The sequence below is a fragment of the Silurus aristotelis genome (assembly GCF_946808225.1).
Source record: "Silurus aristotelis genome assembly, chromosome: 17".
Lineage (NCBI taxonomy): Eukaryota > Metazoa > Chordata > Actinopteri > Siluriformes > Siluridae > Silurus > Silurus aristotelis.
Window position 1 is genome coordinate 14014511 of NC_139590.1, and position 26243 is coordinate 14040753.

Below are 26243 nucleotides of genomic sequence, written 5' to 3' on the forward strand. Positions count from 1 at the left end.
TCTTTTTTATGTTATACTGTATAAACTATACTTATATTCAGTTTATAGCTACACAGTAAACAATATATATTTTTCATAGACATAACAAAGAACAGTGTTTGTAATGTGTTTGTGTTTGACTGGCCTGCATGTCAGTCCCCAGACACAATTCCATTAATTCACCTGTTATCAGCTCAAGATATAATACCAACACACATAAATAAACACACTCCAAAAAAGAAATCCAAGCAAATAGGTAACACCTCTCTTTCTCTCTCTCTCTCTCTCTCTCTCTCTCTCTCTCTCTCTCTCTCTCTCTCTCTCTCTCTCTCTCTCTCTCTTTCTCTCTCTCTCTCTTTCTCTTTCTCTGTGTCTGTCATTCTTTCGCTCTCTCTCTCTCTCTCTCTCTCTCTCTCTCTCTCTCTCTTTCACACACACACACACACACACACACACACACACACACACACACACACACACACACACACACACACACACACAAACACACACGCAAACATACAGGGACAAAAAGGAAGGACTGAAATATATATTATTTCTTTGTCCTGTTTTCCAGTTTATTTAAATTAATAATTATTTTGAATTCAATATTATTTATTATAATTTTTATTTTAACATTACTTTAAATTTTAGTTGATTATTTTGTTTTATTTGTTTTGTGACAAGCATTGTATTATGCTGACTATTGTATTCTGCACAAATTTTTCTTGTCCTTGGCAATCTATTTCTCCTTGTCTCTGCCTCTTTCTTTCTCATCCTTCACAGTGACACTTTAACTGTACTTTGGCAGCACTCTTCTCTTGCCCAATGCTCTTCAACCATTCATTAAGTAAAATGAGCAATCTCTGTGGCGCTTGTGATTGTTTTAACGGGCGCCATTTATGTGTCTATATGTGGTTTTACTCACTTGTAAAACATGTCTACTCAGTTCGAAGCGATTATCCACATATTTATTTGCCTTGTTTACAGGCTGAAAAAAAAGCCTTGCTAAGTGGCCATATTGAAGCTTATTTAAGATTGGGCATGTAAAGGGGAGAAAAAAAATGGAGAACCCTTCCAGATATCAAGTGACCTTTCTGCAGGTTTTTGGAGATTTTTTTTAACCCACTTACCTTCTTGTAGTTCCATGAGAGAAATGCCTGCTGTCTGTGTTTTACTCCTGCGAGAATACTTCGTTTCACACTTTTTAAACAACCAGTTTATGACAAGCCTATTCATCCATTTAAATAATGATCTTTGTTTTAACTTAAATAATTCTCATCTAATCTATGCACAGCTCTTGTTTTTTTTTTAAGTTGTTGCTTTAAACATGTCCTGTTTTACTAGGGTATGAGGTCACCAAAGGTAAAACCTCGTTGCCTTGCATTATGGTTAAAAAAAAAAAAAAAAACCTTTACATACACATACTTGAGGAGGAGGTTTGAATATCTCACAGATCACAGTTTCGGTCACCAAACGTAATAGTCATGCACACCATCTGCATGACAAATGGACTGTATGTACAAGTAAAGGAATTTGGTAGACACCGAAAATGAATCATGACGCTTTGGAGCATTCAGTTTGACTAGGTGATTCTGGATAATAGCACAAACATAAGAGGGAGCTTAACATGCTTAATGGACTAAACCTCTATAAAAGCATCTCCAGACTGGATACAGGACATGACTCATTATTTCTATTGTCTACACTGCTTAACAAAATATATTTGAAATATGAAACTCTTTAAATAACACTATATAACGTTGCTGTACGTTTACACTCACTTAGTTATTCTTTTTATACATATATATTTATTCTCTGAATAGTGCCAATAATTCTGGAGGTCACTAAAATAAATTCTTTTGTAATGGCTTTTGATGTATGCGTGCGATTTTGCCTTGATATATTGCATGTTTACACAGTGTCTAAAGCGTGAACACTCCATGTTTGAATGGTGGGTGATGGATGGGTGTCTTAATGAAGTGTCAAGTCTTTTATGTTCTTCATTGAACAGTTATATTTAAGGCAGTGGGTATGTGAGGCAGCAGGTGGACACAGACCCCTTAAGGCAATAGGATCTTATAAACAAAAGTGATAAATAGCTGTGTGTAACTACCAGTGTGTTAATAAAAGCTGGGTAGTTTAGTGAGCTCCCTTTGTTCCTTATAGTCTTTTGTTTAAAGAATGGCACCATAGTTAGTGAAAACCTGGTAGAATTATTTCAGCCTTTAGTCAATTATGCCAATACTTGAGCAGTTTTATTTTGCTATTTTGTACAAAGGTGAAGTAAAGGCAGTTGATTGGCAGTTACTTTGAAAGGCATCTTTGAAATTCAAGAGTTCAGTCGTTCAGGGGTATGTAATGCTTTTAGACTGGTATTAACCTCAGTCTACTCTTAAATTCTTTTGCCGTTTTATCCTCTGTCTTCAATTCACAGCGTAAGTGCTTTCCTCTTTTTTCTCACCACACCTGTCTGTCTCATCTCCATCCATTCACTCCCACTTTAACTGTCTCTCTCTTTCTCTCCTTTAACATTTATCACTCTCTCTCTGTCTCTCTATCTATCTATCTTTCTCTCATCACTATCTGGCCTCCTTTACTCTTTGCCAAGAAGTCTCTCTTTCTTTTTATTTTCCATGTGCTTGTCTTTTTTGGCAAGACCTGCTGTTCCCACAGCTTCCCCATCCCCCTTCCCCCTCTCTCTTTTCTCACCAACTTACTTTCAAGCTCTCGTTTTGGCACATGGTGCCATCACATGATCAACACTCCCGACTCACACACACACAATGCATATAGAGTGCTCCCTGGGGGGTGCATTGCATATCTTCTCCCACATATCCTCCCCACACTTTTTTCAGAAAGTGCTATTATATAGTCTCGTGCTACATTATATGGTCATTGAGTGGGGGCACAGAATGGGTTTATTGTTGCAAATTTGGGGTCACTCTATCCACTCTCCGCCCTCTTTCCCATCAGTTCACATCCCTGATGAGCTCTCCAGAAGATAACAGTCCTTATGATGCACTATCATGTCATCCCATCTGAATCTCTGCCCACTGCTACTAATTCTGATCTGCAGATATAACACTATATAGAAGATTTATGTAAGCTCGGTTGTGCATTAGTTGGACCCAGCGCGAGTGTCTGGTCACACAGAGAGCTGCATAATAACATTTTAAATAACAGAAAATGAATAAAGAAGAGGTAGAAAGAAGGAGGAATAGATAGACTGGAGCAGGGTTGTGTTAGAGCTTATCTTTGGTGGTGGAATGAAACTGGAAAATCCGAAAGGAAACCCACACATACACAATGAGAGAAATTCAACAGTAACCTGACTTTAGGAACAAAGTGCTTACTAGTCAGGGCTTAGCATTTTTTTTCCAATACATTTTCAGCCAGTTTTCATAAGATGACCAAGCTACAAAAATGTGCATTAACACGTTTAGGGGGGAAAAAAAACACTCATCAAACTGGTCGACCAGGAGGGAAAACGCAAATCAAAGCTGACAGCTCCACCCTGTCATTGCCTGCTACAGCACCCCTAATGGCAAGCTTGTGATAAGTATTTACAGGTGAGATAGAAGAGAAAAGTCTACGATGATGACTTTCCACGTATTGTGTAGCATATCATGGTTTAACACCACTATGTCTAATGATAGAGTAAGATGATAAAAAAGAGGATGTGTTGAGGTTTTTTGTTTTTTCAAGAAAGAGAAAAGGCAGCTGGTAAGGAAACATCATAATGCAAGCAATATGTTTTGTAGATATTCCACAGTATTAGAAGTATAAACCATCATTGTGTCATTTATTCATATATATAAAAAAAGCAATGGTTGATAAACTCATTTGTCATGAGAAGAATAAAACATCAATGATTGTTGATTATTCTCCTTTAACATCACAATGTGTTTTTTTCCTCTAAGAATTTAATTGAGGAATGTAAGTATCAGACCTGAATTTACATTCTGCCATGTTCTTGCATTAGCCTGATAGATACAATGCTGCAAGGGGCTCTTTTTTTTCTTTAGAGTGATTAGTAGTCTCAGGTTGAATGTGTATATTTGAACAGTGCAATTCTGGACTGACCATTATAAGAAGGCATCTTTGCCCGATCAAATGAATCTTAAAATGAGAAATGATTAAGTTACTCACCTTCTTTTGAGCAGCTTATGGGCCTATGTTCAACTTTATAACTCCAGCTCACCAAAAACACAAAAAATCCAGCACAATTTTCTCTTGTCAACTTTACTGAGGTTTGTGGTGTTACGCATTGCTCATTAATCTATTACTATTAATGCACCTCACACATTTCACTCAGTATGAAAGATTCTCAAAGTGTTTTCTCAGCCACAGCATTTGTATTATTGGCATTGTTTTCATTCTGTTATTGTTATTTTCAAGTCTTACTCTTGTACATATTTGTGCCAATAATAAACACATATGAATATGCACATCTTTCTGTCAAGTACATGTTTGCTAATAAGATTTGTATTGTGTGATTTTGGTAATTATCAAATTGTTGTTGTTATTATTATTATTATTATTATTATTATTATTATTATTATTATTATTTTATTATATGTAATCAATATACCATGATAGAATATCATTCTGTAGTACTGGACATTCTTTTTTATCACTGAATGGTTTATTTTTAAGGAAAATAAAATCAGGTTTTTTTGTTTATGTAAACTTTAGATCTTGGAAACAAGCATAATGCAATAAAGAATGGAACAAAAGCAAAAAGAAAAGTTTAAACATATAGTGTTTGTTCTTTTTTGTAACTCTTAGTAGCGCTTTTACTGATCTCTTTTTTGCGCCCCCTGGTGGCATGTGCTTCTTCCATACACTTTTTTCTTTACTCATGAACATCTGGAATGAATTAAATCAGCATTAAAACACTTTGTACTTGCATCTTGTGAATAGATCTGGATTATAACACACTGATTGCATCATGGTTAGCTTTCTGTTTGGTATTAGTAAAAGTTTAAGTGGCAGCTTTTAATTGCTAAATCGGAGGCTTGTTGTGGCAGTGCTTTAATCTTTCAAGTGTGCAGAAATCGCATCACCGATTCAAACCCTTACAGCCTAAGTAGTGCAGTATGGCTGATAGATCGCTCACAGGCCCAGTAACTATTGCATGGATTAAGAGTTCTGTGTGTGTGTTGTGGTGTGTATCCACATGCACACTAAATGTATGGATTAGAGGTGCACTATTATCTTGGGAAAGAGCAGCTGTCCGTAGTGCTGTATGTCTGTGCCAGACGGCTCTATACATCTTCGTGTACATCTCTCTAACCAGAAGACGTGTGGATAGAACATGAAAAAAATGGGCATCCAGCCAGCCTTGCCTCCCTTCCCCCTTTCCGCCATTCTTTTATTTGCTCTTTCTTCGCTCTTTCCTCATCCATGATTTTTTCCACAGTCCAGTTGCTATACTATACCCTTTCATTTGGTCCCTTTTCTCGTCTTTCTTTTGCTTTTTAGTTTTATTTTTTTTTTACATTTATTAATGCACTCTTTCTGCCAAGCTTATGCTCCGTGCTTAATTCTCCAACACATGGAAGTGGTAATAGGCCTACTTATATTATCACATATCGATTTGTGATTTATGTGCGAAATGTGTTTTTGATGTGACAGAGTCACATACAGAATATTGTGGCCTTAAGTGATCATCATATCATGTTACTGCAACAACCACCATTCTATTCTAGAGGCTGTTCCCAGCAAAGCCTTCAACAGGTTTACCCACATTTTCCCAGCTCTCTTTCTCTTATTGTTTCTCTTCCCTCCTGCTATAGCCTTAAGCTAGGTCCTAGCACTCCCCCTCTGTCTCTATCTGTCTCTCTGTCTCTCTCTCTGCACTGGGCGTGTAGTTGGCAGGCAGCGGGCACAGACGGGCACACAGATGGGCAGCATGCAAGGCAGGGCAGATCTCAGCACACCTGCTCCTCTCTGGCACGACCCAGGCCAAGCACACATACACACACACACACACACACACACACACACACACACACACACACACACACAAACACACACACACAGACACACACAGGAACAGACTTACATGAACAGACTTACATGCACACACTCCTGCTTGCATTTATATTTACACAGATGCACAGTCACACTTGCGTTTATATACACACACATGGGCAGAGGTAGAATGTCTGTCTAGCCAAAGGCTTTCATTCACACACCCAGACACACTATTATGTACAAATCTCACACTGTAGTGGCTTTCACATTTGTGCGTGAATTTTAAAACATGCTCTTCACCCAAATATATTATAGCTGTGTGTGTGTGTGTGTGTGTGTGTGTGTGTGTGTGTGTGTGTGTGTGTGTGTATAGATAGATAGATAGATAGATAGATAGATAGATAGATAGATAGATAGATAGATAGATAGATAGATAGATAGATAGATAGATAGATATAAGCACACAGTACCCAGAATTCATGGTTCGGTACGGTTTGGTACAGTTCAGAAATGCAAAACATGAAATTGTTTGCCGTTTTTTATTAACGCAGTTTATTATAATTAACATTTGTAATCATTAACAGTTTACATTTTTAAAACAATTTTAAATAAAATGCCCGCTTGGTTGAATCATGTATAAAAAATATTTTATAATATTTGACAAAGAATAAATTGAAAAAAAATTGTTGCAATACACTTTTTATTATATTGATTAAATTGAGTATTTAATTAAATTGCAACACATTAAATTGATAAAATAAAAATAAATAAATGGAAAAATTAATTTGTCATTTGTCAGACCCCATTTGAGTAATACAGATGTGTATGTATGTGTGTGTGTGTGTGTGTGTGTGTGTGTCTGTGTGTGTGTGTGTGTGTGTGTGTGTGTGTGTGTGTTACATTTAATATTTAATTTCCTAAATATATGATCTACTTTACTGTTCTACTTGTTTCAGCATACTTTATCAAATGTCTTTGTTGTTTTTATGTTAAATGTCATTCCTTCCATCCTTCATTCATTTACTCCCTCTATATGTGGAATTGTCAGGATTTTCTCCTTTTAAGTGAAATTCTTGAAGCTGGACATAAAATGCTAAAGAATCTATCGTTAGCCACTAGCCACATCCTGTTTAGCGGCTAACGCTAGCACTATGGTTTCTTTAGCATTTTTATGCAAGCGCAAAACAGTTACAAAATGGATTGTATGCATTTGAATTCTTCTCTGTTCAAATCTTATAGATTTATTCATTGTTTTGTTTTCCTCGTATCAGTAGAAAGGAGCTACTGATTTCCAAACATAAATTTTTCCAAAAAATGTAAATTAAATGCTGGCTAAAGAGGAATTTTTTTATGTTTTTATAGAATATAACATATTAATTAATGGAACACTTAATAAGTGAAGGCAAGATTATGCAGGTGCAGCTTAAAAATGCTTTCAACAACAATGAATAAATCCTAATAGGTAAAAGCGACATGTGGGTGTTTCAGAACGGAGGTATATGACGTACCACACAAGTAGGCATAAATAGACAGGCTTCTAAGTTCCATATGTATATATGTGCACCTCATACTCACACACACACACACACACACACACACACACACACACACACACACACACACACACACACACGCACAGCTGTGGAATAGGAAAGGCACATTTGCAACACTAATGTATGCTACTGCATGTCTGAGGAACAAGGCATGAATTTTTTATTTATCTTCTATCACATATAAACATTCATTTTGGTACTCATAAGGTCTTATGTATTCCTTCTTGTACACTAATTCATAAACACACACTCTAAAACACACAAGGACATGAGTTCAGATTAAATTCGTGTGTATGTGTGTGTTGGGGGGTTGGTGGTTATGGCTCAGGAGCATGTAGGCCTCCTTCAGCTTTTTAGTCGCTGAACTGACTGCGTCTGATGAAGCATTTCAGTGAAAGGCCCTCCCGTGCAGCGGCGTCCATAAACAGTGCCTTCTGCAGAGCCTCAGGTGAGGGGGCGCAGGCACAGAATCAAGTGTGCTTTTATAAGATAGGAAATGAATAATGTGCACAGCGGTGGGAAGGGGGGGGGGGGTATTTAAATAAAATACTCCAATAGAAGAGCTTTGAGAACATCTGTGTGGGATTGCCTTGGGGATTAGAAGGGTTTGGAACATTTTAAGCGCATTAGGGATTAAAAAAAGGTCAGAATGTTTAGCAACATACCAATAAACCTCTTATGCAAAACCCATTTGGTGGTGTTGGGAGAGTGGGTGTTGTGCTACTATGTCCTTTGTCGTATGGTGAGGCATGAGCATGTATTTCTGGCTACAGTGCGGAGGTGTCAGCTCGGTTTTATCAGTCAGTATATTCAGCATAGTTATACACTATGCACCTACATCAACAATTACACTTCAGTCAATAATCTAAAAAATATATTTCTTGTATTCGTGTGTGTTTTCAGGTGGTTGGGTTGTAACACACTTGTCAGGTTTGTTGTGAAGAAAAGCAACATCCTATAAGAATAACAAATCAGTTTGTTTAGATACACACAGATAGAGGGCAGTACACACACAGATCAAGGGCAATATGTTGATAAATCGCAGATGAGCGGTCATATGGAGTTCAAGATCAGATTAACAGTGCTGAGCTGCTGTTATTGTGAGAGGAGCTGTGAGGAAAAAAAGCAAGAAATCTTTTTCGCCGTGTTTTTACATCATACTCCAAAAATGACATCTTGCAGCTGGATGTCTTATAAATGATGATACAAACTTACTAGAATATGGACAACAAAACAAAGTTTCACCTACTATTCAGATTTACATATGATTCCTAATAGAAGGGTAAAATACACTGGGATTTTTCAGCCATATGTGGTTCCTTCTCCGACCATTAGCTCAAAGTCAAAGGTGCACAGTTGTATAGGATGTTTGGTTGCAGTAGAATCAAATTTTCACTTCACTTGAACTATGAGATCTAAACCTGTTCCAGCATAACAATAACCCTGTGCACAAAGCAAGCTTCATGAATAGATGGTTTACATGGGTAAGAGTGGAAGATGTTGAGTGGCCTGCTATAGAGCTCTTACCTTAAACCTACTAAACACCTTTGGGATGAATTGGAACGCTGACCACACTTCGAATTGCCTTGTATAGATAAAACATCTTGGAGTTAGTTGTGGTCTTGTGGCTGAATACCAAATAATGTCTATTGACCATATAGCGGACTTTGTAGATTGAGCAACAACAGTACATTATATCTTATGTGGTTGCTTTATATAATACATATCAACGCTCATGTTATTTAGGCCGTGTCTGATGTATCTCATATTCCTGTGTGAAAAGGATCTAAAGCTTTTAAATCTAGCGAAATAATATACCGCTAAAAATAAGAATAATCATAATTTTTTTTTGCAGCTTTTCTTCTCACCCTGAACCCAGTTAGCTTGACCCAGCTTCGCTGTGTGCTGTTGATTTTATGTTGTTGGTGTTTGAGATGTCCTGCAGCAGGCCTGTGTTAGATTAATCCTCTCCATTTGCCAGTGTGAGTCTGCGATAAACTGGCAATCTGAGCTTATTGGCAAATGCATAAGCTGCAAAATAAATAATTAAATGAAAAACAAACCTTTGTTTGTGCACAGTCATTTGCAAGCAGGGCCGTTTATGAATATGCGCTTTGGAAATGAGTCAATTAATTTTTTGTTAGAGTTCTTGAAAGTTGAAAGTAACAATGACCTTTACTTGAATATAAGATCAGCTTCACAGGATATTCCTTCTTTCTTTAAACCCATATTTGGTCGTGCGCATACTTTTTTAGATTTTGCGCTTGTATATCTGTGCATGTGTGACACATTTGTTTTTTGGCCTGTGCTGTGTTCATGGGTCCTCTGGGTGAGTGTGCTGGATTGATAAGGATGGTGCTGAGCATTTTTTTTTTTTTTTTGATACATTAGCGAGCTGTGTGTGTTTATGTATTTGTTGTGTGTGCACGGAGGGTATATTGTGATTTGCTGATAACAGCAGTGGCTGGGCACCACAGGGCCCCGGCTCTAATAATGGACAGAGCCTCCATTGTGAGCAAGAGGGTGAGTTGCCCCCTGCTCGCCTCGTTTTTGTCTCTCTCCAATAGAAATAGCTTTTCCATTCACTCCGGTCCAGCTCTGCACAGTAAGGCTCCATTAATGTGTCTTGTAATTGGATTAGAGCTCGATAAAGACCCAGGACCGTGTTCACTGATGCACACCACTAGGGGAAGCTAGCTGGAAGAAGAGGTGAAAAATAGTTACGTACTACTACCTTATTATACTTTACTAAAGTACAAATATACTAGAATTGCAACTTATATACATCTTCAGGAAATATATGCTCCCTGCATGTTTGGTAAGCGCTGCCAAGTATTGTTGCACACTTCACGATTGTGAACAACATGTTTGCGGGCCCTGGATACAATCTTATCACATTCCTGTCTGTGCATTTGAAAAATTATTTATTAAATGTACTTCACATTCAATCAAATGCTCTTTAGTGATTCGTATTTTTCAATACTATCAATAATATTGCTATGAAATCCTCATTTTCTGCGCATTAATAGAATAATTATATAAAAAATGTCCAGAAATGTATATAGTATACTCTTGTGATATATACTATGCTTTTGTACTAGAAATACTTTACCATTTAGCGGTCTGAGCTGTCTTTTTACGAGAAGTGTGTCCCTTTATTAGTGAGGGCGTTTGCAAATGTTAAGCTAGCAGGAATTCTCTGACACCACCAGTGCTAAGATGGCTGCCAAATGCTAAGATGGCTGCCAGGATTCCGCAGAGCGACCGAAGCGCATGCAACGAGGAAGGGAACAAGTCCGGGGAAAAAGGGCTTTTGGTTTTCTTCCACTTTTTGATTTTGCCAGTGCCTCTTTTTGTATCAGTTTTTCATTATTTACGTCTGTTACTGTTGTGTTGTGTTTTAATTTGTAGAACTTGCAATGGGAGCAATGGCTTTTGGACTTCTGCTATGCGCCGTTTAGAATTCACTTTGCTTTCGGTGAAGGAATGATGATTAGTTAGCATTCAATGCTTATTTTAAATAGTATTCCAGTATAATGTATGGTTATGAAAACACTGGATAGCAGAAAGAATGTCACTGAAACTGAGCCAAACACAACATCCAAGAAGCGCCTGGACTCTCCGATATCAGTTTAGTTACATACTGTAAACGTCTGTGTCACTGCACTCAAAGTTCAGTCCACATCATATATTGCCTTATAATGAGAGCTGCTGTTTAGTAAATTTAGTAAATAATAAAATGTAGTTATTTGTATGTACCATGTCAAGTTATTTGTATGTACCATTTATGTACAGTGTCTTCCGGATTTGGAAGACAATGTTTCCACCCCATTTGCCACCTCACTTCTTACTTTAACTTATACACTATATTTCATAACATTTAACCATCATACTCATATTTGTTTTGACAAATATCCCATACATTTTTGTTCCTCTTTGCACAACCTCTACAACCTCTGGATTAAACAAAAATTAAATACAGTGATGTGTAGGGCTGGAGCTATCGGATATTTTAGTAATCGAGGATTCTACCAATTAGTCCATCGATTAATCGAGTGGTTGAATAAGAAGTACTTTTTCTTATTAAAGAGCAATACTAAATATACAAGAGAAAAAAAAGCTAGAAAAATGAGCAGGTAAATTTTTTCCTTTTTAGAAAAATTTCTATTTTTATTGCTGAAATTGCAATATGTGAATTCTAAACCCATTTAGTGCATTTAATTGCCATATTACATCGAAATGCAAGTAAAAATATATCAATAAAAATATAAAAATTTATTTCAAATTACTTAGGTAAATCCACTGTACAGGGTTTTCTATATGTTTTAGTTTGAAATGATCCCAAACTTTGGAAACTTTCTGTTGTGTCCTTTGGCCTGAATCTTCTCCTCTCCCCTAGCTGTTTTCTTTCCGGTCCTCCATTTTTCATTCTGCAGCGCCTTTGGTGCTGAGCTTTCCACGGAAAGGTTGTGATTAAAAATAATAATAATAACTTGACGTGAAAAAACGCGCACCTGTAAGTAGACTCTAAACCCTGCGCACGTACATCGTGTAACGTGGAAAGTGCCGTACGCACGTTTCCAGCCCCGTTTTGTATGTAGGCCGCATTTATAAATGAGACCCCAGAGTGGGGTGGCGCATCAGCAATAATGGTCTGTGGAGAAAGACAGTGCTCTGTGTGTAGTTAAATGGACTAAACGAAGCATAGAGGCAAATAATTTGCCTCGATGCTTTTTTTGTATGCGAATTACTGGAGTTACAGTACTCAAGGAATTGTTTCAGCCCTAGTGATGTGTGCTTATTTAGCCCCAAGAGCATTTGTTGGACTAAATGGACTGAGTTGCTGTCAGTGTTCCCGTTATTCCTAAACGTGTAAAAGGTGGTGAAGTCAGGAATTTCTTTCACTTCATCCTTGGCAAAACATGTCTTCATGGCCCGTGCTTCATGCATGGAGGTATTGTCATGCTCTTAATGGGTCTCTAAGTGTTTGTAATGGGTAATTGTAAAGCAACAGCATGCATATGTCTATATAGAATATCTAATATCTATATTACTCCTAAACAAATTGTCAGATTTATTAATCATATCATGCTTACATTGATTTTAATTCTCACAGTAGAGTTTTAGGTAATTTGGCCAGATTTATAAGAAACTATAGATCAATTCTGACACCCGTACAGCAATGTCAGTATGTGGCCATTTGTTTTGTGCCAAGGAACTAATCAGATATTCTCCTCAGTGTGCCAAACAATGTCTAAAATGGATTTGCCTCTGGCTTTATAGTTCTTTTACACTCTAAACTCTTTACACTTGTACAGAACATTTATAATAAAATTTTTAAGGTTTGTTTGTGAATTTTATGTTGTAAGGGTTGAATTTGGGGTAAATGCAGGCAATGTGGCAGACTGTCGAGAGCATCTGCCAACATGGACCCTGATGAATAAACTAATATAAGTCTGGATTAGACCTTGTTCTACAGGTTTTAAAGGACAGCTACACGGAAAATAGAATGTCAAAATCTGTTACGTGTCTTTTACAATTCGTTTGCTGTTGTGTCATCATTCATTAAAGTGTGGAAAGAACCTAAGTCTCCTTAGTCTTGGCTCAGCCACAGTGTTTTGAAATATGCCTTATTTTATCCTCATCATTTCTTTGCAGAATCTGGACAATCAGAGAACTCCAACCAGCAAGGAGAAGCAGACGTCAAGCCCCCACCCAATGGTACGCTCAGAAAAAGATACATAATGTATCTAAGCATGCAAACGTTATTACATTTCAGATGCTTTAATGATTGTCGTATTTTTTTTACTGCTAGCAATAGTGGAATTAGACATATTATTTATGCTCTTTTATATGATTCAACCTACAGGATATATGACATATTAAACATTTCATTGAAGGTATTATCTGATTAAATACATTGAACCATGTTATTTTATTTTCTGGGACAGAAACGCTATCTCACACACACTATACATGTGCATATTTGCACACACGCACATCCAAGCAATTTCAGTTCATAGTAGTTGGGCACTGCTATGCTGCTCGAATGCTCATAAATCACTTTGGCATGATTGGCTGATGAAAACCACATGGTTCCCAAATAGAGCAGCACTGAGCTCATGCTCCAGAATTGCTGGTGAATGCTTTGCATGCACACTTTGACCCCAGTCGATTAATGTGGACAGATCAGAAAATATAACTTTGTTACCTACAGTGACCGCTAAAAACCTACATATACAGTGTATTGAATCTTGTATCAATCCGTCTGTATTATTAAATTAATGTACATACACAAACTACTACTTGTATGTACAGCACAAGCAGCGCCTACATATGTATATTGCATTTTACGTTTTTTATACTGGTCCTGATGTGTCAGTGCAGGAGGCACCTGTAGGTTTTACTCTCAGCACACTTATTTAACAGCCACCAAAACATTGAATGAAAATTGGTGAAACTTTTTTTAATGAATTCCTTGTTCAAGACCTGTAACTTTTTTTTAAAGATTGAGTTAGCTATAGCAAAGCCATTTAGGTCTGTTTATTTTACACTAGGCAGTTTCAGTGGAGGATTTTCATTCAGTCTCAAAGAAGAGGTCTTAGTGTTGCCTCAGAGGAAGCTATGGGTCTCTAAAAATTCCAAATTGCTTGTTTCAATGTAATTCACTCACATTCTAAATATCGTTTATGTCAGTTTTTAAAGTCATTACAAGCCCACTGAATTACTGGAGTTGAACACACAGTTCTTCAGTCATGTTTAGCATCCTTTTTCTCTGAACACCTCAGTCTATAGCAGGACTAACCAAAAAACATCCATCCTGTTATTGTCTCACTGTGACAGTGCACAATATAAATAGAAGGATGACTTTAACAATGTGGTCCATGTGGTGAGTCTGTTTTCAGTGTGTGTGTGTGTGTGTGTGTGTGTGTGTGTGTGTGTGTGTGTGTGTGTGTGTGTGTGTGTATGACATACTCTGTTGCTTTCTCGCACCCCAGGGCACCTGAGTTTCCAGGACTGTTTTGTGACTTCAGGAGTGTGGAACGTAGCCGAGCTGGTCCGCGTGTCACAGAGTGAGTCAGATAGACACATTTCCTCTCTTTTTCTCAATATTTCTATCACCTTTTTATATCAGATACATTAATGAAATGATATCATACCTCTAACTTGACTTAAACATGTGCTATTTCAATGATTAAAAGTGTTGATATAGAAAATGTATATCTCTGTAGCTAGCATGTTTGTTAGCATTTTTCAGACCCCAAAATTAGCCATGCCGCTATGCAGGAAAGAACTCTGCTGCCCACATGGCACTTGTAGTTTCAAAACAAAATTTGCCAGTACAGTAAATTATATGAAATTGAGATATGTAAGCTGATCATCAGTAATGGTAGCAAATCTGTTTTTTTATTGCGTTTAGCTCCAGTTGCCACAGCTACCGGTCCCAATTTCTCTCTGGCGGACCTGGACAGTCCTGGATATTACAACATCAACCTGGGTCGCCGGTCTATCACGTCCACACCATCGACCAGGTACACACAAGCACACACACACACACACACACACACACACACACACACACACATACACACACACACACACACACACACACACACACACACACACACACACACACACTATAAAGTTCACAATGTTGCATGTGAATAAATGTGCTTGGCCAATGCTCTTTCCTCATTTCTCTAAATTGTGACTGCTTTCTCTGTTCTTGTCTCTTGATCTCTGGATTTATCCTACTGTCTCTCTTTCTCTCTGTCTGTCTCTATTCCTTTCTTTTTCATTGTTTGCTTTTCACACTTGCACACACACACACACACACACACACACACACACTGCCTACATTCTTTTTTCCCTCAATTTTCGGGGCCGCCGCAGGACTGAAATGGAGCTGTATGGCAGTCTCCCTCGGAGGTACACCGCACAGTCTGCTCTTCACTGCATTTCACTTCTTTTTGTCTTTGAGTCGTGCAGTAACTCACTCTCTCTGAAAATCTAAACACTGTCCATTTCTCATTCACAACAATGCACACCAGGCTTGTTTGACATATATTTTTCCCTGAAAAGTCCGTCAAAATTTTGGTTTGAAAAACCCGAGATTAGCAAAGAGGTAACCTTATGCCACTGGTTTAGCTTTGTACAAAATGTTTTGGGTATGTGCAAGTTTCAGAGGGTTTTAATTACCAGTGGAGATGAAAGATTGATTTTATTCACTGATTAAATTACCTACAAACATAAGTCTGCAGTAGGCATATAAGAAAAAAAAAGTATAATATGATGTAATATGAATTGACATAGCTGAATATAACATTTGCCAGTCAAATAATTAAGGTCTAAGGACCGCATCCTTTCAGTTAACATTAAAGGCAATGAACTTGCAAAAATAAAAATAAAAAGATAAAAACGATTATATCATAGTCATTCACATGCAATTCATCTTACAACTTGGAAGGAAAAAACATTCCGTTTCGGTATATATCCACCAAACAAATACACTATATGGACAAAAATATTGGGACAACTGACTTTCAAGCCATATGTGGTTCTTTCCCAAACTGTTATCACAAAGTAAGAGGCACACAGTTGTATAGGATGTATTTGGATGTGGTAGCATCCAAATACATCCTATGTTTTCCATTGGTTGGAGTGGAAGATCTTAAGTGACCTTCTATAGAGCTCTGACCTCAACCCTACTAAAAACCTGTGATGAATTGGATCCCCGACTGCACCTCAGGCCTCCTCACTCTACATCAGTTTACTGACTTTACTAAAGCCCTTGTGGCTGAATGAGCAAAATCTCCATAACTACACTACAGAATCAACTGATCAACTGGAGCATCTTTCCAGTGGAGTGGAAATTATTATAACAACAAATGGGAACTAAATATGGTATGGGATGATCAAAAATGCACATACCAATCTTATTGTCAGGTGTCCACAAACCTTTGTCTATACAGTTTATTTCTGTCTTGTTAGTCTGTTTATGCCATGTCGGTATTTTAGTATTTAGATTAAAATGATTTGGATATTTTGTTCTAAGCTATTTTCTCAGAAGAAAGATTTTTAATTTTTTTAAGATTTAGTTTTCATTCTAAGTTTGTTGGTAACATTTACCTATGTTTATTTGTTCTTTACACCCTTATCTAAATTCTAAAAGAGATTTCACAGCCTTTCACAGTAAAATGGTTCAAAGATTTGTTCAGATTTGTAAGATTTGTTCCGAGCGCGAGTTCAAAAAGAGAAAGAAAAATACCATACCATAATTCTAAGTATGTTGACAAAATATATATTTTGTTGTCAAGTAGTAGTGCTCATTGTAATTCATGCGAAAAAATCTACGTGGTATGTTTCAGCTGAAATTACAAATTTTGTGGAACACTGTAGCTGGAGAATGAGTTTTACCATGAGAAAGAAACACTTCCCATGTGTTTTCCACCAGATAAGGGGATTTTCTCCCTTGCTGATTGCAATCTATTCTTCCAACAATTGTTTTTGACACTACGAAGGAAATCATAACAAGGCACAGCATGCTATATCATTTTTAATTAAATGGAGGAAATAGCTTATACAACATTACATTATTAGGGTCAACTTGATTCCGGGCAATGTAAGATCATCTGGGGGTAATTAATTTAATATTAAATAATATATCAAACAAGCCTAACATGTTCTGTATGGAAAACTGCAGTCCTTGAGTGACTCAAGGGACAACCACAGCGTGGTTGAGTTTACATACCAGATTAAACTCCACAAGGACTTCACCATAATATAATTAGTTGCATGGAACTTCGAATGTGCACCAAACAATTAAGCTGTCCACAAAAACAATGAGGCTTTCCAGGACTGCAGTCTGACAGCCCTGATATATGGGGTGGCAGATGGATTAGGACATTAAGTTACTAATAATATTTTTTGTATTTTGTATCGTATTGGGAAAGCATGTTATGTTCTTTTTTTTAATCACAAGCTAAATGCATTATGACATTAACACTACATAATTGTTATTATCTGTTTTATTAAATCTCTCTCGGTTCACTTAAAAGTCTTCTTTATTAACTGCCGGTTACATTATAACCAAAGCAAAAGAAAAAACACGTGATTTATGTGAAAGAAAAAAGAGAAAGTATACTTCTGACTACTTCAGTAGATTATTCAACTGATAACACTCCTACTGTAGCTAACCAACTCCTAGTAGTTTCAGAGCTGGGGAATGTAAATCAAGGCTTTAAAGGAATTAAATTTATAGAATGATTCTCTTAGTCCAAATGTCATTAATAAGCTAGGACATGTCTGGTCTCCAAAATCTGGTTCTCTAATTTATTCATTTAGAAGTGAATAAATGGGCAAACCTAAAGTGGATATAGAGGGAAAAAAAGACATTGAATCAAATCCAGGACAGTTGATTTAAGACAATGAGTCTACTTATTGTACTAGCTGCTCGGGTGAGTAGTTTTGCAGTGAAAATTATTTGGTTGATAAAAATGCATAGGCGCCTATATCACAATTTAGCTCCAGTGAACAATTAAATAAGTAGGTGTCAGACATCATAACATGTCTTTAATTGTTAATAGGTGTTGAAACTGTAAATTTGATTTGAAGCCACTTCCAGAACCCAGACAGATTTCATAGCAAAGCTGTGCTCACAAATGCTGCACAATACTGTCTATATTTTTTAATTCCTCTTGTCTCTCTCTCTCTCTCTCTTTCTCTTTCCTTCTCCTACTCTCAGCTCAAACAAGCGTAAGTCCATTGATGACAGTGAAATGGAGAGCCCAGTGGATGATGTGTTCTACTCGGGCCGTTCCCCTGCGCCCGGTGGCTCACAGCCCAGTGGTTGGCCTAACGATGTGGATGCAGGTACATACACCCACATGCATTCACACACACACACACACACACATACACACACACACACACACACACATACACACACACACACACACACACACACACACCCATACACACACAAATCCATTGGTAGTCTTTTTAACCTTTAAACCTATAAGGAACAAACACAGTTTGTTAAAAGTTGAAAGTGCTATAAAAATAAAACTGAATGGAAAGAATTAAAATACTTTTGTTAGGGGTGGGATTTTGACTATTGGGTAAGAGAAATGCGTTACTGACTGTGCCCCATTCTGATCTACAATCACAGTACATGCATTGAGCCAAACTAGCACAATGTCTACATGACTCTTCTTTCTGTACACTTTCTTTTCTCCACTTATCTATTTACTTAATTCCTTAGTCGTTAACCTATTTGTGAGACAGTCTTTCTCTTAATCTCTCTCTTTCTCTCTCTCTCTTTCTCTCTCTCTCTCTTTCTCTCTCTCTCTCTTTCTGTTTGTCTGCCTGTCTGTCTGTCTTCACCTATATATTACAGTGTCTGTGATCATTTCTCACCATATTAGTTGAATCTGTTTATACTTTGTTGTTATTAGTTCACCAGTTCACCATAAATTCAGCATGCACACAAACATGCACACTATTGCCTGAATTGCTTTTAGCTTGAAACTTGGACCAATATTGTAAATAAATGCAAATAAATATGTTGTTTAAACACCACTAAGGCCAAAGTGCATATTTTATACAAAAAAGCTCTGTTAAAACTTTGAGTAAATGGTGTTTCAGTTTGCTAGGCAGTTAGCTAGGCATGATGATGCGTCTAAAGCAGTCACTGTTCAGTGTTTGGATTCATTCAACTCTCTTCCTTACACCTCGCCATATATAGTGATTTATACAGAACAGGCTAAAAAGTACAGTAAACAGTATGTAAATCAATGAATAAGCAATTTCAATCTTATTTAATCGTCTCCTTCTCCCCACCACCAGCTACCCTCCAATGCAGACAAAAACTAATGACTACAACTTAAAAATGCTTGCCAATGTACCATCACAACGCACCACAGAAATGCTGTTTATAAATCTCTGTCTACATGGATGGGCGGGATTGGGGGATAAAATTTGCAGCAACAGATGGGTTACAGTCAAATATTTACATATATATATATATATATATATATATATATATATATATATATATATATATATATATATATATTTATTTATTTATTTATTTATTTATTTTTTAAATATATAAATATATATATTTAAACATTATACATTTTAAATATTATAAAAAAAATTTTTAAATAATACAATTATATTATCAATATATACACATTTTAGCACTGACATTATACACAGCTCATCACATTCACAAAAGCTGTGAATATTAGCTAAATGAGCTATAGCAAGGTCTTGGGAAAAAGTCTATTCAACATTGTAAACTGAGTTTGAGTTTACTACATAACTTCAAATCCCCATTCTTTTTTACCCAATATTGGTGCCTGACTTCACAATTACTCCTGTGGCTGACTGAGGAAATCACTATAACCAAATGCCAAAGTCTAGTGACAAGTTTTCCCAGGACTTTATACATGAAATAAATATATATAATGAGAGTGTAAAGGTCAGTTGTCTTTTGGCCACATAGTGTATGTTTTGTCTGTTTAATAATTGGAAGTAATCTTATGAGTTTTGCAAGTAACAGCTATAAATAGTTTTTCTCTTGATAAATAAAGTGCAATAATTCATGCTACAGAGCAACAGACATTGTGAAGGCCTCCATATTTAACTCTGATTGTTAGAAAACATTGGCAGTAAAGACTGTCTTCCCAAAATGCGAAATGACTATCTTTACAACAGATAAACAAAGACATTTTCTGTTTTATATCAGTTAACGCAGAGCTCCCACCATACAGGTCCCCATGTAAATTGTTACTATATAAACGATAAGGTACAGTATTATTGCTTATATAATGACAATATATGTCTGTGCAGGCTTTGTAGCTGCCACTACTATTATAGCCATTGGATATGACTTAACACAAGAAATTTTGGGAGAAAAAAAAGGCACACAATTGTGTGCTAGTATAAATAATTATAATATAATAGTGCATGTATGACTTTATATTTGATTTGTTCTTTGGGGCTAACCTTAGGAAAATAGATGAAAAAAACTGTGTGTGTAGATGTGTGTGTTCAGTGGCCAGGCCTGCTGTGTGGGTGAAGATGTGTAGGAATGTTATTGCAATACTTTTTGTGACATTTATTAATATATAATCTTTGTTTTATGGCTAAATGGGGTGTACATATTGGAAATACAAAAAAAAAAGTAGGAATAAATCTTCTAGAAAGAACTTGGCCATGTTTTTTTGGTATTTCCTCTTGAATTTCAGGGTGGGGAGGATCGCTTAAACGTCTTAAATAGCATTTCACTCCTATAAAGTCAATTCTGTAGATGATCATTGTGTCTGGGATGTGGTATTCACTGCATTGCCACAACATGACCACATATTTCACATCTGTTTCTCTTTCAGTAATCCCCCATATACACCACCACTACTTCTGGTGGTGAGACTCTCTGGTGTTTATTTTATAAACAAGTTATATAATGGACTTCACACCCTGTAGAACGGAAGCTTCCAGAAAGATGAACAGTACATTTGTTCTTTGTGTCCATATGGTCCCTCATTCCATTCATGCAACACTATGTTCATATGTGCAATGTTTACTGAATTAATGGGGAATAAGACATAAAATACATGATTACTTGCTGCTTTTTAATTTTTCCCCCACAATGTATCATACTGTACCTGCCCCCGCCTCCCTCTGACTCTCTCTCTCTCTTTCTCTCTCTCTCTCTCTCTTTCTCTCTCACTCTCTCTCTAAAAATTGTTTCCATATGTAAAGCCATGGATTGTATTTTTGTGTGATCGGCTTTTAAGACATATTGCATAATGTATATAGTAATATACTATAAAACAGCCTATAAAGCTTTTCACCATGTAATTGATGTAAAATGCATTAACACTGCCCCGTAATGTCCTCTGTCCCAAAAGTCTCTTTCTTTCTTTCTGTCATATTGTTAACTCTGCCCTTCTCCCCTGTTTGGGTTTTTCAGTGCAGCACCATTTGGCCAGTATGCAGGAGAGGAAGATTAAACATGAGAGCGATGGCGTGCAGTTTCCTTACCATGGTTAGACCACATTACCCTCATCTTTACTCCTTTACACCACTCACAACCTGAATCCAAACTGATCGTTCTTCTTTCTCAATGTTTCTACTTCTCCTCTTTGTGTCTTCTTCTGCTTGGTTTCATCTCTCTCTCTCTCTCTCTCTCTCTCTCTCTCTCTCTCTCTCTCTCTCTCTCTCTCTCTCTCTCTCTCTCTCTCTCTCTCTCTCTCTCTCTCTCTCTCTCTCTCTCTCTCTCTCTCTCTCTCTCTCTCTCTCTCTCTCTCTCTCTCTGGTTTTCTTTCACAATACCCTGTCTCCCCTTGTCCTTTTCTATTGCATATTATATAGAAATGTTTTTCCATGTCATCAAATTCATGGCAAACTTGCTCCGAATTTGTATAAGTAAATAGGATTCCTGTGTTGGGATTAATCCTAACACAATCCTAATCCTGCTTCACATATTTAATATGCTTCAGTAAGAAATCTGTGTTTCAGTTTTGATGTTTGCTCCATATTTTAATACTTCTCTAGTTTCGGGTTTAAAGGTTGGACCAGTGAATTGATATTTGGGATACATGCACATTCAAAATCTGGCAGCATCAATAAAATGCATTCTAAACTAAAATGGCTAGAAGTGAAAAGTCCAGGTCACTTATACAACCATGGTTTCCTAGTTAGGGAACAAGACTCTGCATCAGAAGCTGATGTGACGCAGCATCTATGCAAAGGAATGTGTGGTTCCTTGAATAGGGGAACAAGTCGCTGCGTAGCTTCATTTACTGACGCAGCCTCGAGTGAACCTATAAAAGGGACCTCTAGTTTCAGTAGGTACCCCAGGTTCAAACAAGATCACCAATGACAGTGAGTGTTTATCAGTAACATTTATGAGCTGTATTTTCACACCTTATGGTGCATGACTTCACAAGAAACCAAAGGCAGGGGTTTACCTTTGGTTCCAGTTACATTTAGCACTGTGTATATGGTTATACATTATTTGTGTAAGAAGCTCAAAGAAAATTTGAGTACTTTGAAAGATACATGTAATTTATAAACCTTTGTATTTGTAATACTGTATAGAGCTTCACTACAATATTATGAAGTTTTTAAAGTGGGGTCTGGTGTTCCCACACTAATTTAAAATGACTGAAAATATCAACTTGGACTTTATATGTTGTGGCAATTGCAGGACTAAAATCAAAGCCCTATACCATAAACACCCAGCATATTGCTGCATACATTTCAATACTAAACCTAATATTTCAATAGGTGGATTAGGTTTCTAAAAAATCTGTACAAAGGGAATCTAGGAAATTAATTACACAGTTAAAGTGGTCCCTGGCTACAAAATCTATTTGTGTGAAAGAAATATGGTTCTATAATAATGTTGCAGGTTTGTCTACTGTGGAGTTTGCAGTTTCTGTATGTAAATTAGAAAATGTTTTAAAACAAAATCAGTAAAAGTATACCCAGCAAATTGGAAAGTTCACTGCTTAGTCTGCATACTCACTATTCATTTATAATACTTGTTTATGTAAGTGTCAGTGATTGTGTAACTGTAGAATACAAGCTGTCAGCTTTGAAAAATGATGTTGAACTATGCTACAAATGTCTCTTAAATTCAACCCCTACACAGTGGAACATAATCTCTGTGAAAGGCCTTTTGAGGAAGTAGCTGTAATCACTTCAAAATGGACCACAGAAAGATATTTTCTAGCGCAAGAGTACTATAAGTACTAAATGTTTACCAATATACAAATATACAGTTGGATAGAAGTGTTGAGTACATTAACAGTTTACTTTTCATATACTAGCAAGTCCACTTTGAAATAAATACCCAGATAGTAAATAAACCAGCAATCATAGTCATACTGAGTTTTGAAAAGTAAGAGGTGATAAAATCATAGATTTAACAGATATTTTGTCTTGGAGTGTCTTTTAATGATCAAAACCCCAATGTTGCTAGATGGGTGTAGAAATATAAGACCTAAACAATGACCTTGACACTTAGAATCAGTGACTCCAGATCAGAGCAAGATACTCTTAAAACGTTGTGGATACCTGACCAAACGTTTGGGCTATTCAAATTTGGTCCACTGTTCCCTTTTTGTATAACCTACACACTTCCAGGAAGGCTTTTCACAAGATTCAGAAGTATGGCTGTTGGAATTTGACTATTCAGAGCATTAGTGAGTTAATGTTAGATAAAAGGCCCGGCATGCATTTGGTGTTCCAGTTTGTTCCATTAAGGTTCTGCGGGGGTTGAGGTCTGTGCAGGCTCCTCAAGTTCTTTCACAAAAACCATTGCAATCCATGTCATTAAGGACTGCACTTTATGCACAGGGGTATTGTCATGCTGGATGTTTGGGCCACTTATTTTCCACTTTTTTAAATGTTTATGCTACAGCACACAAAGACATTTAATACAAATGCTTGCTTCCAAGTTTGTTGCAACAGTTAGAAACTCGGAAAGAACCACATATGGATGCGATGGATTGGTGTCTACATACTTTTATCCCTAAAATATAATTTAGCTTAGCTGTAGTTAATTAGTGGTCATTTCTTTGACAGGATGTCAATATTCATCAAAAACATCAAAATTATATCATAAATGTTAAACCTGAAATATTAATAAACATTTTAACCTGAGATGCCACAGTTGAAAATAGCGTTAAAGTTGCTAATTCTGATTACCACATTGGCATTGAAACACTGGTTCAAGAGTACTCCCTGTCCTGCAGAATTTATTTGCATTTACTTCAGGGCTAATAGCTTGTTATTATAAAGGACATAACAATTCCACTATATTCCTGGAGTCTAAATGTCTGAGACCACATTGAAAACCTGGGCTGTTTCTATATTCTGTCAAATTTCTACCAAAAATAAATAAATACAAAGAAAGGAAATGTACAGTACAATATTCAGATTTCTGCATAATTTCTACATTATTTTAGATCTAATAAATCATACTGACCATGTTAATTCATTTATAAAAAAAATCGTGAGACTTTTCCTGATTGTCATCTATTCTCATTATTAGGTGACAGTAGTGCATTTGATCTAATATTGATCATTAGGTTTTACTAAACTTTTGGAACACATAGCAGCTTGATTGCACACTGTTATTAAAGAAAAGTGAAATAGAGAAATAATACAGGGATTATTTTAATAAAAGAGAGATTCTTTTTTTCATTCATTCTCTTGCTGATAGCATGCAGTCATTTCTTTAGGAAAACGTTAAATTGAATTAGAAATAAGAAATGGAAATATTTTCACTACTGTTTTCGGACCTTTGGGTCACACAGTATATACTAAATAACATATTTTCACAAGGGACCACTAATGGCCTCAGTGTTTTCATTGGTGTAATTGTAATAAATCCCCCGACTGGGGTTATTGGTTGCTATATCTTGTAATCTATCTACTGATGGATGTTGGATATTGACCTGAATACAGAGCTTTGTTATCGAATGGTATGCAAGAAGCAGGACTACAGCTGAAATAGCACTGGACTGCAAAAAGCAATAGCATTAAATCTCACAGTAAATCAAAGGGAAATAATGTGTTTCATACGCGAAGTGTGGGTTTTTTGTTGCATTTCTAAATGAGTGTAGTATTAGCTTGTTCGAAAGGTTTCAAAGGGTTCTCGCAGCTGGTAATATTTACTTCTTCCATTGTTTCCCCGTAATTATTAATAGGCATTAATTACCATAATACACAAGTGCACTGGCAGCTACTTATGGCTGCGTGTGTTTTGTATGGTTAACTAAATGATACTTTAGCTTGAGGGTTACCAAGGCCTGCTTTGAGACCTAGCACCTGTAAACACACACACACTCACACACATACATACAACCCAAACAAACAAACACACAAAGCACAAATACACTCAGGTGTTTCCTCTGTGAGGCTATAGGCTTTATGTCTTCAGAATATGCCACACACACACACACACACACACACACACACACACACAAACAATCTGGAGATAAGCAGCACACTGGTCCAGATGGTGCCTCCATGTGTCAACAGCTATGGGAGCTACTGTGTTACAGAAGACATCTGTTAGCGCAATGATGATGGTAGTGGTGCTGATTGGGAGGTTGGGGGGGGTGTTTGTATGTTTGTGAGTGTGTGTGACGCTCTGCTACACTCCAAAGGTGATTCAGTACCTGAATGAGGCAATGTTGTTTATCATTAGGGCTGACTCTTTGTGCAGTGTAAGCACCCCCTTAACATTCAGTTCATTTACTTTATCCCTCTCTTTTCCATTCAGCATTCCTACATCACTTTGCCTGTTCCATGTATACTGTCCATTCCACAACTAGTGAATGAGAGAATGTTGTAGAGGCACACACATAACATCTTAGGGACTTTTTCCTTCCTGTCCTAAGGGACACCTTCACCCAGGCTTGCTCATCAGGGATAAATACACATAATTCACTTAAATTCTTAAATTCTGTAAAGCTGCTTTGAGACAATTGCCATTGTGAAAATCGCTATAGAAATAAACTTGACATGTCTTGACTTGACACACACACACAGTCTGTGCTTATTCTTCATGTGCACCTGTGTCAATCAGGAGACAGGGCCGTGTACAGTTTTTGCAGTATGTGGACGTTTCTTGTTTTCTCTTGTGAATTTGTTTTTTTGCTTTGTGTGTGCATGTATGTGTGTGTGTGCGTGTTTGTGTGTAGGGAC

The 26243-nt window shown here is 36.8% G+C and overlaps 1 protein-coding gene across 1 annotated transcript in view; it reads left to right on the forward strand.

The window, feature by feature from the left end:
- Positions 1–26243, forward strand: part of nfixb (nuclear factor I/Xb) — a gene marked incomplete at its 5' end in the record, with an annotated part of 134724 nt that overhangs the window by 97932 nt on the left and 10549 nt on the right. Inside the window, 6 exon segments of the mRNA XM_083566014.1 lie at positions 13170–13232; positions 14510–14584; positions 14932–15043; positions 15405–15440; positions 18256–18383; positions 21493–21567. Coding sequence (XP_083422140.1) covers positions 13170–13232; positions 14510–14584; positions 14932–15043; positions 15405–15440; positions 18256–18383; positions 21493–21567 — 489 coding nt within the window.